We start from the raw sequence: 15,425 nt of genomic DNA, 5'->3' as shown, positions 1-15,425 counted from the left end.
TCACTATATAAAGGGAAGGAAAACCACCATCAGTCCAAACCGCCATCAGCTGTTCTTACCAGCACCGCCCCGTTGAGCCCACTGCACCACTCCTCCCCTGCAGCCGAGCGCCGGACCACACCTCCGCCACAGTCATATTTTCAGTGTTGTTCCATGAAAAGATACAATAAAATATTTACAAAAATAGACAAAGTGCACTTTTTTGAGATACTGTATGCATGCGTTCTATTGATAGACAGGTAGATAGAGTTGATACTAAAGCTTTCGGTTCTGGTGGTGTCATGGTCTGGGTGGGTGCCTGCAGGTCTCCAACAGCGGCTCCTCCTCCTTTAGGTGGAGATCGGTTGCTCCTCCCTGGCTGTCCACCTGTGGGCAATTATTCCGGCAGCATATAAAATCTGCGCACTCAACCGTTCATCGCCTGAGTATCTGATATCCCATGTTAGTCAAGTGGAGTGTGATTGCTCTGTCCAGAACCCATGTGACGACTTACCTGTTTTTGTTTTCCTCAGAGGTAGCTCCTGGAGCGGAGGTCTCGCCTCCCTCATCCCCGCTTTCCTGGACCTGGGCCACCTGCTGCTGGTACGACGTTACCAACTGGCCCACCACTCACTTGCCTGCCTCCCCACGTCTTGACCACATCCAGGCCTTCTGTCCTACCTGTTTTCACCTCCCCACTGCCTCTGCTGTTCAGCTGCATCCTAGAGTTGTCTAGGTCACTCTTAGTTAACTTAGTTTTTACTGCGCGCCTCTAGTGTAGTGGCGTCGTTTTGTTTTTGCTTGTGTTTAATTGTGGGGGGAAATAAACCTTTTGTTCACTTACCGTCTCGCTTCCGATTTGGTTTCTGCACTTGTGTCCATCTCAGTTACCTCGTACCGCTGGGCCGTGACAGGTAGGCCATGAGATGTAGCCAATTGTGACTTTAAAGAGCAACACTGCCCTTGCTGCTCAAGCTGCTGTTGCATTTAGGAAACTGCTGGGAAATTCCACACAGAGTGTTTGATTTCAGCAGATGATACCATTTTACTTAGTATCTGGAGGAACACTGAGAGCAGGGAGAGGATGAGTTAACTATAATTTGCCAAATCTCCCTCAGTGTCATCAGAACTTTTGTCATAGCCTTCTCTTGGTTTGTGGGTAGAGGATCAAGGTGTGTGTCTGATCAAACACACACAAACTCACACATGTGCAATAAGACTGCTATATGTGCAATTCTTTTTTTTTGACAAAGTTTTGTATTTTCCTTACTTAGTTGTATATAGCATTTCTATTCTATTTTATTCTATTGTATATACTATTTTATTTTATTCCATTCCAGTGTTTTCTAATTTCTGCTACATAACTTTAAACAAAACAATTTCCCACCTGTGGGACTAATAAAGGTCATCTTATTTTATCTTATCTTAGTTAGCCATTACCTCTTGGTCATTATCCTATGTGTGTCTGTGTCATTGTACTGGCATCGTGTTTGGCTTTCTGTTTCACATCTAGCACCTCTAGTTCCAGTATACTGAACATTATGTTGGAGGTAAGAATAAGGTCGACTTTCACAACCAGATTATTAAAGGGTTTTAGTTGGTGGTTTTGAATTTATGATAAAAACAAAATCTGGCTCTCAGGACCACGATAAATAGGAGGTTCAAAGGTAAGGTAAAGTTATTTTCACCATGGGCCTCATCTTGTCAGAATGAAAAGAAAACAGTCTCAATTATTTGCCAATTATCTGGGTTTCTTTCACTTTAATCAATGGTAATTTAAAAGAAGACCAACATAGACTGCTAAACTCTGAAAGCGAAAACAAGGTAGGATTTTGAATCATTAATTTAAACAAAAAGATATAAGCTCAGAAGAACAATTCAAGCTCAGTCAATGAAAGGGAGTGCAGTCCTTGTATACTGTGGTAAATAGAATAAGTATCTTTACTACATGTGTTCTTTTTTTAAATAGCAGATCTACTTGTGATCAAAGTACGATACTTCAATATGTTTCACTATGGTTAAACATAGATGTGCTATTTTTCTTTTAAACTAACCATACTCACCTGATACCTGATCAACCAACTTGAAGAATAAATGTAAAAAGATGAGGACCCGGTAGAGTTCAATATATGTGATCATTTCTTTTTTTACAAGTTCTGTGGATTTGCCAGCATTTAGGATCCCTGGTGTGTCTATCAGGGACGGCTGGTATGAATGGACTGACAGGGCTGAGCCCTCCCTATCCTTTTTAATAAAAAATAAATATATATATTTATACTGTATGTATACATTTAAAGTCATCTTAGAACAGATTCTTACATGGTAATGTGACCAAGTGCAACAACAACGCCAACTAATCCAAAGAGAAAAAACAAGAAAAATACAAGATTTACATGGGCGTATTTTTCACAGCCCAAGCTCCACAGGATCATCTACCATTCATCTTCATAGACTGCTGAGTGGCAGGCGTGAGGTCACACCCCTTTAATTAGCTGACCTTTGGGCTAAATTAGTTCAGCCCAGATGTGGGGATTTTGGCAAACAAGAGAAGGGAGCAGATTTAAACCCAGTGGGAGTTTCCCCCCACAGAGGGACAAAAGGACCCCCTGATGATCCTCTAATCGCCTGAGCCAAGGTGTCAAACTGGGTGTGGGTCCCAATCAGCCAGGGTTTCGGGTGAGCTCATTGTGAAACCTGCACCCAACGTTGGCATCCTCGAAAGAGTGACCTTTGACCTTTAGATGCAGATGGACTGCTGAGTCTTGTCCTGTGGAGGTGGCTCTTCTATGTTGTGCCATCCGCTTGTGAAGTGGCTCGCGCTTGCAAATACAAATATTTTTTAAAGTATTTTTTGAAATAAGAATTTGTAAAAAAAAAACAAAAAAAAAAAACCACGCTATTTGTGCCTTTCCGAATACCGTATTCGGGTTCAGCTCCACTCCTACTTTTCACATTTGACCAACTTCTAGATGGCATAATTTTTTTAGAGGTCTTAGCTCAACAGGGAGAAACAAAGGCATTGTTGTAAAGGTTTGACAAACATCACATAATGTTGGACTGTAAAGTGGAAATACCTGTCACACCTTTGGGTTTTCACTGGATATGTTTTCATTGTGTGCCCTCATAACCACAAATATGTATGGTGTTTTTTTATGATCAATATCTGTTCAAAAGAAATGTTTGGAACGAGGCCACGAGGAGTTCTGTGGAAGGATCCTCAAATGGACATCTTCAATAAACAACCATAATGCAGTATCAATACTGTGAAAAATATTATTAGATGAAATAATGCTGTAAAGAATGTTATTAATGCAATTATAATGATGCAGATTATATGGCAGCAATAAAAGAATTTCTGTATCTCCACACCAGTTTAGACTAGATGGTGTACTATTTATGACAATAGTTTAATCTCTCCCAAGAAGGATGCGAAAAAGTTTGATATGCTGAAGCAGCGCCTCAGTGAACCTATACTGCTGCAGTGTCATTCCCAACATTTAAAGCATCAAAATGTTTTAGGTAACAGTAAAGTGCTACTGTGTGGTTTTACCTCTTGAAAGACATGAACAGCTTTCCAAAAATCTGTCATTATGACAGCAGTTTCCTAGCACTGAGAATGATTAAGGACAGTGACTGTTAGGAAGATCACTTCCATGTGCCACCTCTTCATTCTGTTTCAATCCCTAAATGTTTACAGAGAAACGGGTCCTCCTCACGCAGAAACTTAGTCATCTGTAACCAGGCAGCTTCACCTTTATTGTATACAGTGTCAAAAACACAACGAGCTCTCTCACTTTTGTTATGCTTTGTGTCTGCTTCCTCCCTCTCAGCAGCAGTTATCACCTTTTTCTCCAGCAGTTTGTCCAGCAGACTGCTGAGAACAGGTCCTGATATACTTTGGATGAAGCGGCTCCGTAGAACTGATGATATCTTCTTTGAACCAGTGTCCAAAATTCTCACAGTATCAGTTTCCCCTCCAACATGAGGACCTGGAAAGGAGGCTTCAACACATCGCTCATATTCTCTTTTGAGGAAATCATCTGTTTTTGCAGTGTCCAGGATCCCTTGTGTTTCTACAACACTAACTACTTTGTTACCCCACTGAGTCATGTGTTTTTCACAAAACTCAGTTGCAGATTCAGAAAAGGCACATCTGAATTTTCTGTCTCCCAGGATGGTGTTTCCAACAACACTCTTACCCACACCAGTTTTTCCATTCATCACAATCCTCAAATCAGGACCTGAAATGCATTTCACAAATTAAATTTAACCCATATACACAAGGGTGTAATAAGAGTGCCAGTGAAACTGAGAAGTTCTCAAAGCTACACTCTTAAAAATGCTGGGTTATTTTCATAACTCAACTGCTGGGTAAAAGCCGTAGGTTCGTAAGTTGGGTTATTGTGACCAAATTTTGGTTCAGAAATCATGACTCAGGAGTTGGGTTGGTTGTGCCGGGTTCTTTAATTCACTCCACAGCTTGACTAATTCTGTTGGGTCATAGGTTGGGCAGCTTTGATAAAATATTACACAATTGTTTGGGTAGAAGATAAGCTTCAGGTTGAAGATAAGCTTCAGAAGAAGCCACATCATTCTTCACAAACTGCCATTTTCAACTAGACTGTGACCTGATCAGATATCACTGGACTTCTCCACTACTATGAAATAAAAACAAAGAAAGTATGAGATTGGGTGTTGCATTTGTGGGAAAAAGGTAAAAGAAAAAGAAAAAGCAGCACAGTCTATCTAAACAATTTAATTTAATTCAATTATTTAATTTAACCTAAATGACCTCTATGTTGATAACAACATCTTTTTATTTTATAATTTAAAGAAAATGATAATTTGTCCCATTTAGATTTTTTAAGGATAGATTGCACTAATACTTCGATCCCCTTTTTTCCTCGTTCACTAGACCGCGCAAAGGGCACACGCATCCCTGCGTTTAGCTTGCTTGCTTCTAATGAAAACGTGATGGCAACATACGCAAGTATTTATACTGCCACCACACATATTTAGCCACCATCTTCGATCCTCACTCTGAGACCTCGGCAGCTTTACTTGTAATCAAAGTAATTTACTTGTAATCAAAGTAAAATAAAAAAAAAAAATAATAATAATTTACTGACTTCTAAATATCGTTTGTATTAAGCCTTTTGATTCTTAGTCTACACACAAGGCTAAATTGTTGAAGGGTTAACCTGGCAGTGCTGAGAATGTTGGCTGCATTCAGACCCTGCTCAGTGTACAGTTAATCTGCACTCAGAAAAATAAAGGTGCCAACTGGAACAAAAAGTGGTTCTTTAGACTGATGCCATAGAAGAACCTTTTTTGGTGCCACAAAGAACCTTTCAAACAAAAGTTCTTTGAAGAACCATTTCTTTCAGTGGTTCATTGAAGAACCTTCAAAGGTGCCCCAAAGAACCATCAAGAAATGGTTCTTTGGGGGCACCTTTAAAGGTTCTTCAATGAACCACTGAAAGAAATGGTTCTTTAAAGAACCATTTTTAAAAAGATCCTTCAAATGGTTCTTTAAAAGAACCATTTTAAATAACCTTTTTTGAGTGGTTCTTTAAAGAACCATTTTAAATCTTTCAAAATAAGATGTATCATAAATTGAATTTGAGTAGGGTAAAATAAATACAAGCACATAGACATATATTAATGGTTTATTGGCACTTTGTATTACAGAAAAAGACATTTTAATGCTAAGCACAACACCACTACTAATAATAGCATATAAGTCATTTAAACAGTAATAATTAAATATCTTTACTATAAATACATATAAATATTATACTATAGATAAAACAACAATTTTTACATTAGAAATAGCAATACTTTCATAACAGACAATTAAACAACACATTTTCATCAGCATGTTTGCATTTTCAGTAAAACTATTTCAAGAACAATCTTTTTATTTAAATTATCAATGAACTGCAGCCTTAAGTTATGTAAGTTAAGTTTAATGTAGGACTCATGGTCCTTTGTTAGTCCACACTGGGACAATTTCAGTCTCTCACCTGCACTATGCTGGCAATCTAGGAGATCTTTAATGCATTTGCCATTCTTTGCACAGCTACTGGTACAGGTGTAGTCAGAGTTCCCAAGTTGAGAACAAATGCCTCCAAAAAGCAAAATGTCTTTTTTAGTTCACTTGGATAGGCAACATTGTAGACATGGTACAGGGAGAAGACAATACCCATCGCCAATGAAATGTCCATTTCCCCACTGTCCAGAATCATTTTTTGTCCATCCATCTGGACATTGACCTCAGTTGAATCACTCAAGGGCTTGCCGTCACTGCTGCTGAGTACGATTGTAGGTATCGGGCTGTGTGGATCCTGAAACAGAAATTAAATTCTTGAAATGAGGAGTATAGTTTAAATAAGTATAAACAACAGCTGTCCCAATGAAAGTATAAAACTCCTGTAAAATACTGGATTTGTTCAAGACCCCCCCCCTCTCACCATACCAAAAAATATATAAATTTACCTTATTTATGACGAAGAGATGAGAGGCATTTTCTTTGAAAATAGATGGCAGGAGAAGAACAGCTGTGTTTACCATCTGACCTGAAAAATAAAGAGAAATATGTAAGTATTTTCTGGCCAATTTTGTTAATACAAAGGTGTAAAGGCCATATGAGTCCCTTTATCAGGAGTTGAATGTCTTGCAGAACATAAGCATTAGTGCAGTAAATGTATACCTAATTAACTTTTCAGTGTAATTCAGTGTAAATGTTAAGCATTTATACAAAACCCCCAAAATGTTGTTCAGTTCTGTAAGTTGCTAGCTTTAAATAATTTGAGTCCTAAAGAACTTGCAGAGCAAGTCTAGCTGCCACTGAACATTTTTTGGGATAAACATTGTGTGAATGACTGAAAATCTTCATAGAGATACATATAGCATCGAGGGTATATCAGTTAAATCTTAAAGTACATCATTGCAGAGACGAGACAGGAGAAATGTCAGTCTGTGGATATTGTAAAGCAGCGGTCCCCAACCTTTTTTGCGCCACGGACCGGTTTATGCCTGACAATATTTTCATGGACTGGCCTTTAAGGTGTCGCGGATAAATACAACAAAATAAAACTAGTACCGGTACCGAAAAAAAGAAAATTTATTCATAACACACGTGAAAAGACCCAGGAAAACCGAGTAAACGATAAAAACGATAACAAAATAACGCTGAAAACCGATAAAAACCCTGAAAAACTATACATTTCACACCTGAGCCTCAACTCTCGCGGCCCGGTACCAAACGACTCACGGACCGGTACCAGTCCGAGGCCCGGGGGTTGGGGACCGCTGTTGTAAGGGACACTGTGTTTACTAATGTGCTGTATGTGAAACCTTAAAAAGTGGTATCTGAGATAGGAGTTAAAAATGTTTTTGCTCATTATTGCCAAGTGCCCTCACCTTTTCTTTCAGTGTCTGTCTGGCTCTCATCAACAGATTTTAAGCAGAGGCTTTTAAGGTTGCTGTTTGGGGCTATTGACACAAGCTTCGCTGCCAACTTACTGAATCCTCAGATTACTTTTTTGTCCACATCAGTTTTAAGTAACATGGAAGCCTCTTCAAGAAGCTAAAATAAAGGATAAACATATACATATTAGCTTTGTACCATAATATATACCATTATATAGCAAACCAGAACAATCATTATTTCACACATCAATTATCATTAGAGAAGAAATTATAATTTTGCATTTGTTTACTTTAATTCTCAAGTACACATTGCTGTGCAAAAGGGATGTTTAGACTATTCTTCCCAAAAAACTATCATTGGCATCAGATTAGTCCAAAATTATCCTGTAGCATGAAAATAAAACCAAAGAGAAAGACATAGTCAATGTGGCAATTTCTGTTAGTGTTCTGTTAGTGTACTTTTATTACTCATGAAATCTGCTGAGTCAGTCACTTTGCCTGTCCTGTAGGTACATGATTATTAGAAGTCTGTATAAATGTGCAGCACATCAGTACATATTCGTGTTTTTGCTGTGCACTATTGTTATTGTTGTTTTTTGCTGCAGTTTTTGATAAAACACTCACCACAACAGGGATAGTGAGACATGGGAATTCTCGTAGAACCTCTTCAGTAGTATGCTGAAGAATGTAGTGTGTTCTGTACTTCTGTATTTTCCTGAGGTGCGTTTGAATGACATCCACATTTGGCCTAGTTTTTTGGCACTCTTGCTTAATCACTGATACATGTTGGTCGGTGCTCCTTTCATCCTCCCCATCGTCAAGAGGATTGATATCCTGGTTATTAAAAAGTTTAGCAAATATTGAGAGAAAAAACAAACAAACAATACTTTTAACTTTTATGTACAATTTAAAATGGCAAACAAACATTGAGCATATTTAACTTGCCTTGGTTTTTTTCAAAAGGATACAGGGCTGGATATCTGATGATCTTTTTCTTCCTGAATTTGGAACTGAGTATTTCTGTCTCATTTTTTCAATTTCCTCTACGTCTACTAGTGGTCTTCTTTCCTTTTTAAACTTGTTCCTGAGAGACTCATGCAGAGCATCCTACAAATGATAAAAATGTAACTAATTATTCATAAATAGGTGCAACTAGGTCCTCCCTTTATGCAAGACATTTACCAGAAAACTTTGAGTGACATAAAGCTGGTAGGTTTGCTGTAATCATGTCATAACCTAATTAGTTCCTATTTACAGATCTCTTCTTTAACTCTTAGGAGTTGATCGAACACATGATATAAAGGTTTGGAGCACTTTAGATTGGCTAAATACACTATAAAAGGTAGATACACTATAAAAGGTAGATAAAGTATTAATGGCAATATGTCCTACAAGCATACTCGTCATGATCTTTCAGTCTATATGTTAATACCTCTACCTTTTAATAATAATGTATACTTTATTGATCCCCACAGGGAAATTTCTCTCTTTGCATTTAACCCATTCACTCAGTGAAGCAGTGGGCAGCCACTAATCAGGCGCCTGGGGAGCAGTGTGTAGGGACGGTACCTTGCTCAAGGGTACCTCAGGGTAGCCGTTCAGTTGATTCAAACCCCCGACCTTCCGATCATGGGATAACCACACTACCTACTGAGCTATCCCTGCCCTATTTTCAAATTTAATTTTTTAAATACAAAAACTACACTATCCTGATACAAAGGCAAACAGAGCTAATATAATGCTGAATTTCACACCATTCACTTGAGAATTCACAGAGAAATGAAACAATTAATTTAAAAGAGCAATTGATATTTTATTTATTGTTTGACCATACTGCACGACATCTGCCTCAAAAATCACAATACTAATACTTGTATTGTAGTGGCCACAAGGGAACAGATAACCTCTGAATATGTAGCAATGAAAATGTTAGCATGTTACACTCATTAGCCAATAATTGGGCAATTCAAAGACAATTTGTTGGACAATTGTATCAATGTTTGCTTTTCAGGAATACTTACATATCCAGAGCCATAACTCTCCTTCAAAAAAGGAAAACTCAGAAGGACAGTCCTCAGAAGGTCTACATACTGCACATGAGAGGGATACCTGCAAATTTTGAATGATGAACTTAAATTCTGATGTACATACTGTATTTTAAATGAATCAAATCTTAATTATATATAGACTTACATTGTCTCATTACTCAAGTGGTCAAACAGTGCTTGAATAAGCATGTTTTTGAGTCTGTTCTTGGTGGGTGACTTTAGTGCTGCATCTTTATTGGTCAACGCAGTGAGCACAGCTGGAGGAAACTGCACTTTGCAGTTAAACATAGGTTGGAGTGCTGACACAGTATGCTTTTCTTTGTGTTGCCTTCCACTGCAAGAAGAAGTAAGAAGTATGTTTAGAGTTTGTTACAAGACATGAATATACGTGTCCTTGTGTCCTGCATCAGGAATATCCGCATATTTAAAACGTACAATAACAGCTGCTGAACTACAGAAACAGAATCATAACAGAGAGTAAGAGTGGCTGTGACATTTCAATTTGAAAGTAAATGGGTGTGTGATGCACATCAACGCTGGAGAAACAGAACAGGGCTTGCGTCAACCCCTTGCCCCCCACCCTCCAACACCATAAACCTAGGGGAGGGGAAACACTGGATTGTATGAATGTACAATTCAGTGAATCAACCAGTCAACTTAAGACTCACTCTTTCAGCTTCTCTACAGCAGACAAAAATTTCACTTGGTCTTTCACTTTTGGAAAAAGACGCTCACTCATTCTTTCAGTCATCTGCAGAAGTGTCGATCCATCGATTTCATTGTCTGTGGCACAGAAAAACAATAAGACACGATCAAAACAGAAATGAGCATGTCGAAGATAAAGAATAAAAATATTATAAAACATTACTAAAAAAACAGCTATGAGTTCATTAGTGACTATAGATGATGACAGACCTGTGGAATAGCCAAAAAGTGGTTAAAATCATTTTAACAGTGGTTGACAACTCCTAACTAAAAAGTCATGGTTTAGGATGTATCTTACCTAACTTTGGTATGGACTGCCTTAAAAGGTCGGTGGATCAGTGTAATGAAGTCTTGACCATCACATCTGTATGCGTCCAAAGCATGAAAGTCTACCTCATCCCCAGGCTTGAATATCAACAGATCATCAGTCTCTCTGATGTGGTATGATTGAAGGTGTCTTATAAACTCCAGTGTTGTGAAAAGTCTTCCAACAAGAAACCAGTTGGCCCTGATATACACAATCAGGACTATTTTCACAAACAGTGGAATTTGCTCTGCATGCACAAGTTCCAAAATGAAGAAATCTCCAACTGCATATTTTACAGAGTTTAAAATGATGCATTTACTTGTCCAGAGTTTCTCATCCACAGTAACGGCTGTCTCCAAGTTTTGCAAACAAATCTGCAAGTTCACTGGAAGTTCTTGAAGTGATAAGTTATTAACTGCTGCTTGTGTATGATCGCTCCTGATGATCCGTTCAGGCTGCCACTCCCAGCATTGACGAAGCTGATTCCTCTTTGCCAAAGTCTGACAAATATTAATATAGTTATTGGTGATTCTTGCTACTGTCTTGAAATATTGATGTCTGGCTTCAAACCTCATGCACCAATGAGAGCGGAGTGACCCATAATCAAGGATGAGCTGAGGATAATGTAGCAGAAAATGCAGCTTGGGTGTAAACACACCAGGAAACAGATTGATGAAATCTGTCAAAAAGTAAGTGATCAGTTCATGTAGATTACTAATCCAGTCAGTGCTGATGGTTGGAGCAAGAATAATCTCTTCTATTTCTCGAACCAAAAGATAAAGCTGCCAAAACTTGTTACCCTTTTCAATCCTGGAGCCTATGAGGAAAGGCAGAGTCCTAAATAATGTCCATTTCTCAATAGCAGTTCCAGAGATATTTCCATCCAGTGCTACCTTCTCAGATATTAGAGCAGGTTTGGAGGTGCAGTCATTCTGTCCAAAACTAAAAGTCCTTATGCTGTCATTCACCTCTTGGATAGTAACGGTTTTGTCCTCGTGCAAGGCTTTTACAACAGACTTCAAAACAAGAGGAATGACCCCCTCAAGAAAACCATGCATTACATCAGGTGGGAATGCATTTGTGGTATCAAAATATGACAGCTTGTTGAAGGCACATGGGCCAGTTACACCATACACTGACCTACAGTGGGGGTCATCTTCAACACATTGCAGATGGTATGCATGAACAGTCTTTGTTCTAAGAACACAATCTCCCTCACTAATGATCCTAGACAGGTCCTTGTAATGACACATACAAAACCTGCATATTCTACCATTACTGAATGAGCAGCTAAAACCTGCAAGTGTGTGAGAGGTTAGGTTGTCTGCAGATATTGTGGCCAGACCACCTTTGATGCAGTACTGTCTGTCTTCAAATTTTAATCGTAATCCACGTTCTTGCAAAACCTGTAGGTCACAAATTAATGGTTCTAATATTTTCTCAAATCCATGTTTTCACCAATCTATGTTTGACAAGTATCAACAGATGAATATGTCTTAAAACAGATCTGTCTTTTGGTGGAATATTTCCCAAAGTAAAATAAAATGCAGACACTTTATGTAGACATTTCTTTGATCCTAATGGATTAGCAACTTCAAATTCATCACTGTACAACTGAATTCTCAAATGTGGGTTGTCTGTGTTAAAAAAATCACTTTCTTTGTAAATTTTCCCATCACTAAAATCTGTTAAGGTTTCAGGAGCACGGGATTCTGGCCTAAAAATTTGTCTTAAAATGTTAGGATCATTACATATTAATTCTAAGACTTTTAGAAGTGACATATACTGAAAAGTGTCCTGTTTCCCAGTAAAAGGATCTATCCCCAGGATACATTCAACAGGTTCAATCAGGTTTAATTTCTCAACACAGTATCTGTCTAGTTGATATGTGTTGCTGACTGCACTGAAGCAATGTTCTACCAAACTATTGTCATCAATATAATGAAAACTTGATATATCAAAATTAAGAGTCTGCAAACATTTAGAAAATATCTCCCTATAGTTTTCAATGAAATACTTGAAAAGTGACTCTACTTCACTAAGAACAAATGTTTGAACTTTTCTATTTACAATACTTTTCTCTTGAAGATTCAAGGAAAACAATGCCAGTTGTTTTCTCACAGTCTCTGTAAAGTTCTCTACAAGTTCACTCAGAGTTTGTTCAGATGATTGGGGAAATTCAACAGTTTCCTGGATGACAGGGTCACAGTCTGGGGCAGACTCTAATCCTTGTTTCTGATATTTATGTTTCTTCCTTGTGTGATTTTTCAAAGATTTCACAGACAAAAACTTTCTGGGACAGTCTTCTAGTCTGCAGACAATGAAGAATCCACATTCACTTTCATGGTATATCTGTTGATGTTTCAGCAGTTTTTCATATGTTGGTTTTCTTGTGGAGCACTGTGGACACTGATATGGCACATCCATAGAAATGCTCACCTACAAAGACCTGTTGATAATCTGCCAATTCATTTTCCCCAAGCCAAAGAGATACTTCTCCAACAGTCCACTGCTGAGCCATGATCTGTTAAAACAAAACAAAATGCCATTACATTGTTTTATTCTGTGACATCAAAAACTTATTTATTTTTTATTCATTCATTTTCCAAGCCGCTTTATCATCATAAGGATCGGAGGGGTGCTGGAGCCTATCCCAGCTGTTTTTTTTTAGGCGGGGTAGACCCTGGACAGGTTGCCAGTCCATGGCAGGGTCGTCATTCAGATATGTATGTTTGGATTGTGGGTGGAAACCCACACAGAAACAGGGAGAACATGCAAACTCCACACAAAAAGGCACCCGGTTGACCCTGGGAATTGAACAGAGTCTTTCTAGCTGTGAGGCAGCAGCGCTAACCACTATACCACCGTTTATTCTAACTTTTAAGCCTTCTTCAGATAAATATTGATTATTTTATGCTTTGGATTATCTGGTCTTGTTAGTATAATGACCTCTTTTTTGCCTAATATATGATGTTGGATAAATGAAATGTACATAAAAAAAATTTAACTATAATAAAAACGGACATTATCTTGGTAACATCAAATGACTGGAGCATAATTTGTCAACTACTCTGAAAATAAGTTATACAGTAACAGTCAAAGACACAACTTCTCATGTGTCACATTTCTGTTTATTCAAAACACTTATGCATTGCTGTATTTTATACAGCTACTCCACAATTCAAAGTACAGGCTACTGAATTTCTGAGTTTCTAGACCAGACACAGAGCTCACACAACAGGCTTCAGGCGCCATTTTGGTGACTTTAACCATATTATTAATTTTAATATCTGTCTAGCTGACATTAGTTTATGTACGCAGCACGCAATATAGCCACATATTTTACAGGCCAAATTAATTGGGAGCACCTTCACTTAATTGTAACAGTGGTTTTGTTAGGAAAACAGTTCTTTATACCAGATACTAAACTGCGTTAACGTCAAAGGCTAACGTATCTAACCATTACTGTTAGCACAACATTAACAGCAAGCTACAATGACGAGTAACAAAAACAAAACAATAAAAAGGTTTTATGAAAATGTTTTACCTTTTCCAACAGTCCAGGAATCCAGAATCCTTTAAAGACCAGCAGGTACTGAAGACTGTTATCCACTGGCAACGTCCGAGAGAAAGTTTTCTTTCCGTTAGAAAGTTCAAGGCTCGCGCGATCTGTGTGCGCATGCGCATCCCTACAGTTGCCCCCCTTTGGTTGTACTACGTGTTCTAACGTCTCTCTCACTCTCCATGTCTCTCTCTCTCCCTGTCATTTATTTGGCTTGACACATATAATAATAAATTGCGCAGTGATAAACAAGTACTCAGATCACATGTGCAATTATTATTTACTTATATTATTTTATAATTTGACTTTACATACTGCTGGGTGGTTTGTAAAGTTCACAGTAACTAGTATTATCATTATGATATATGATATATGATATATATATATATATATATATATATATATATATATATATATATATGAGAGAGAGAGAGAGAGAGAGAGAGAGAGAGATCTGATATAGATCAGTATCTGAATCTGTCTAATATCCCCCGAATGGATTGTTAATTTATAAATTCACCATATTCATAAACGGCTTAATAATAAATTCTATATTCTGTTACCACATTATTTGTGATCAGTGGGTTTGCAGGGTGGGTGCTGGGGGTCTTCAGGCTTTGGCCCCCACCCCTGCCACCAGAATATTTTTAAGCAAGTGTTTCTAACTTTAATTTGAATATTCAGTATCCCACCATCTGTCCCCCCGCACACAAACAAAACACACAGTATAATTTAAACCCTCATTAAAGTGAATATTATTTATGCCATTTACACCATCAAACTTAGATTGCTAAGGATGAAGAACCTTTTGTTCTTTAAAGAACCATTTGTAATAGCTGAAGAACCATCCACAAAATAAAAAGGTTCTTTGACGTATGATGGTTCTTTAAAGAACCATGAAGACATCTGAAGAACCATTTAAGAACCATAATTTTTCTGAGTGTGCTCTTCACTTAGATAGAGGCAGTGCTAGCTACTCTATGACACTGGGTGAAAGCAGCCTGTCATTACTTCACAGACGAAAGTCACCGACTTAATTGTCTGAAGGATCGGTCCAGGGTACAAAAGCTGTGCAATCACACTTTCTTATATATTATTTGTAACTTATATCTATGTACATTCACTTGAATGAAAATTAAAAATGAGAAATGCTATCCTTGCTAACTTTTGAGTATTGTGACGGTTCGGTCCATAGCAGTGAAGGAACGTCAGGCACAGGTTAAAGTGCAAAAAAAAGTTTTTTATTTGACCCTAAAACAAAGTTGGTTAAATTATACAGAGAATTCAAAATCTTGGCCCATAAAAGAGGTCAAAGTAACAGAACTCTTCTCAAAAGTTGGCAACAAATAATACTGCTAACTCAAACAAACTAACCTAACTAAACAAGACA

The 15,425-nt window shown here is 37.9% G+C and overlaps 1 protein-coding gene and 1 long non-coding RNA gene across 2 annotated transcripts; both read right to left on the bottom strand.

Annotated features, from left to right (window-relative positions):
* Positions 1-5,703: 5,703 nt before the first annotated feature.
* Positions 5,704-7,511, bottom strand: LOC147321644 (uncharacterized). Its single transcript, XR_015130995.1, has 3 exons — positions 7,405-7,511; positions 6,478-6,557; positions 5,704-6,326 (listed from the first exon to the last, which is right to left on the bottom strand). It is a non-coding gene; the product is annotated as an uncharacterized LOC147321644 (long non-coding RNA).
* Positions 7,512-7,513: 2 nt separating this feature from the next.
* On the bottom strand, positions 7,514-14,143 carry LOC147321643 (sterile alpha motif domain-containing protein 3-like). Its single transcript, XM_086305014.1, has 8 exons — positions 14,021-14,143; positions 12,913-12,997; positions 10,130-10,244; positions 9,607-9,795; positions 9,435-9,522; positions 8,359-8,520; positions 8,038-8,247; positions 7,514-7,570 (listed from the first exon to the last, which is right to left on the bottom strand). The coding sequence occupies exons 2-8, from the start codon at positions 12,992-12,994 to the stop codon at positions 7,514-7,516; spliced, it is 903 nt and encodes a 300-aa protein (XP_086161140.1). The 5' UTR covers positions 12,995-12,997; positions 14,021-14,143.
* Between the last annotated feature and the right edge of the window lie 1,282 nt (positions 14,144-15,425).

This window comes from Aulonocara sp. 'chitande type north' Nkhata Bay, linkage group LG9 (assembly GCF_057382095.1).
Source record: "Aulonocara sp. 'chitande type north' Nkhata Bay isolate Kocher_YH1m ecotype deep benthic linkage group LG9, A_spYH_male_GT1.1, whole genome shotgun sequence".
Classification (NCBI taxonomy): domain Eukaryota; kingdom Metazoa; phylum Chordata; class Actinopteri; order Cichliformes; family Cichlidae; genus Aulonocara; species Aulonocara sp. 'chitande type north' Nkhata Bay.
Note: the sequence above shows the minus strand (reverse complement) of the source record. Positions and strands in the feature narration are given on the sequence as shown.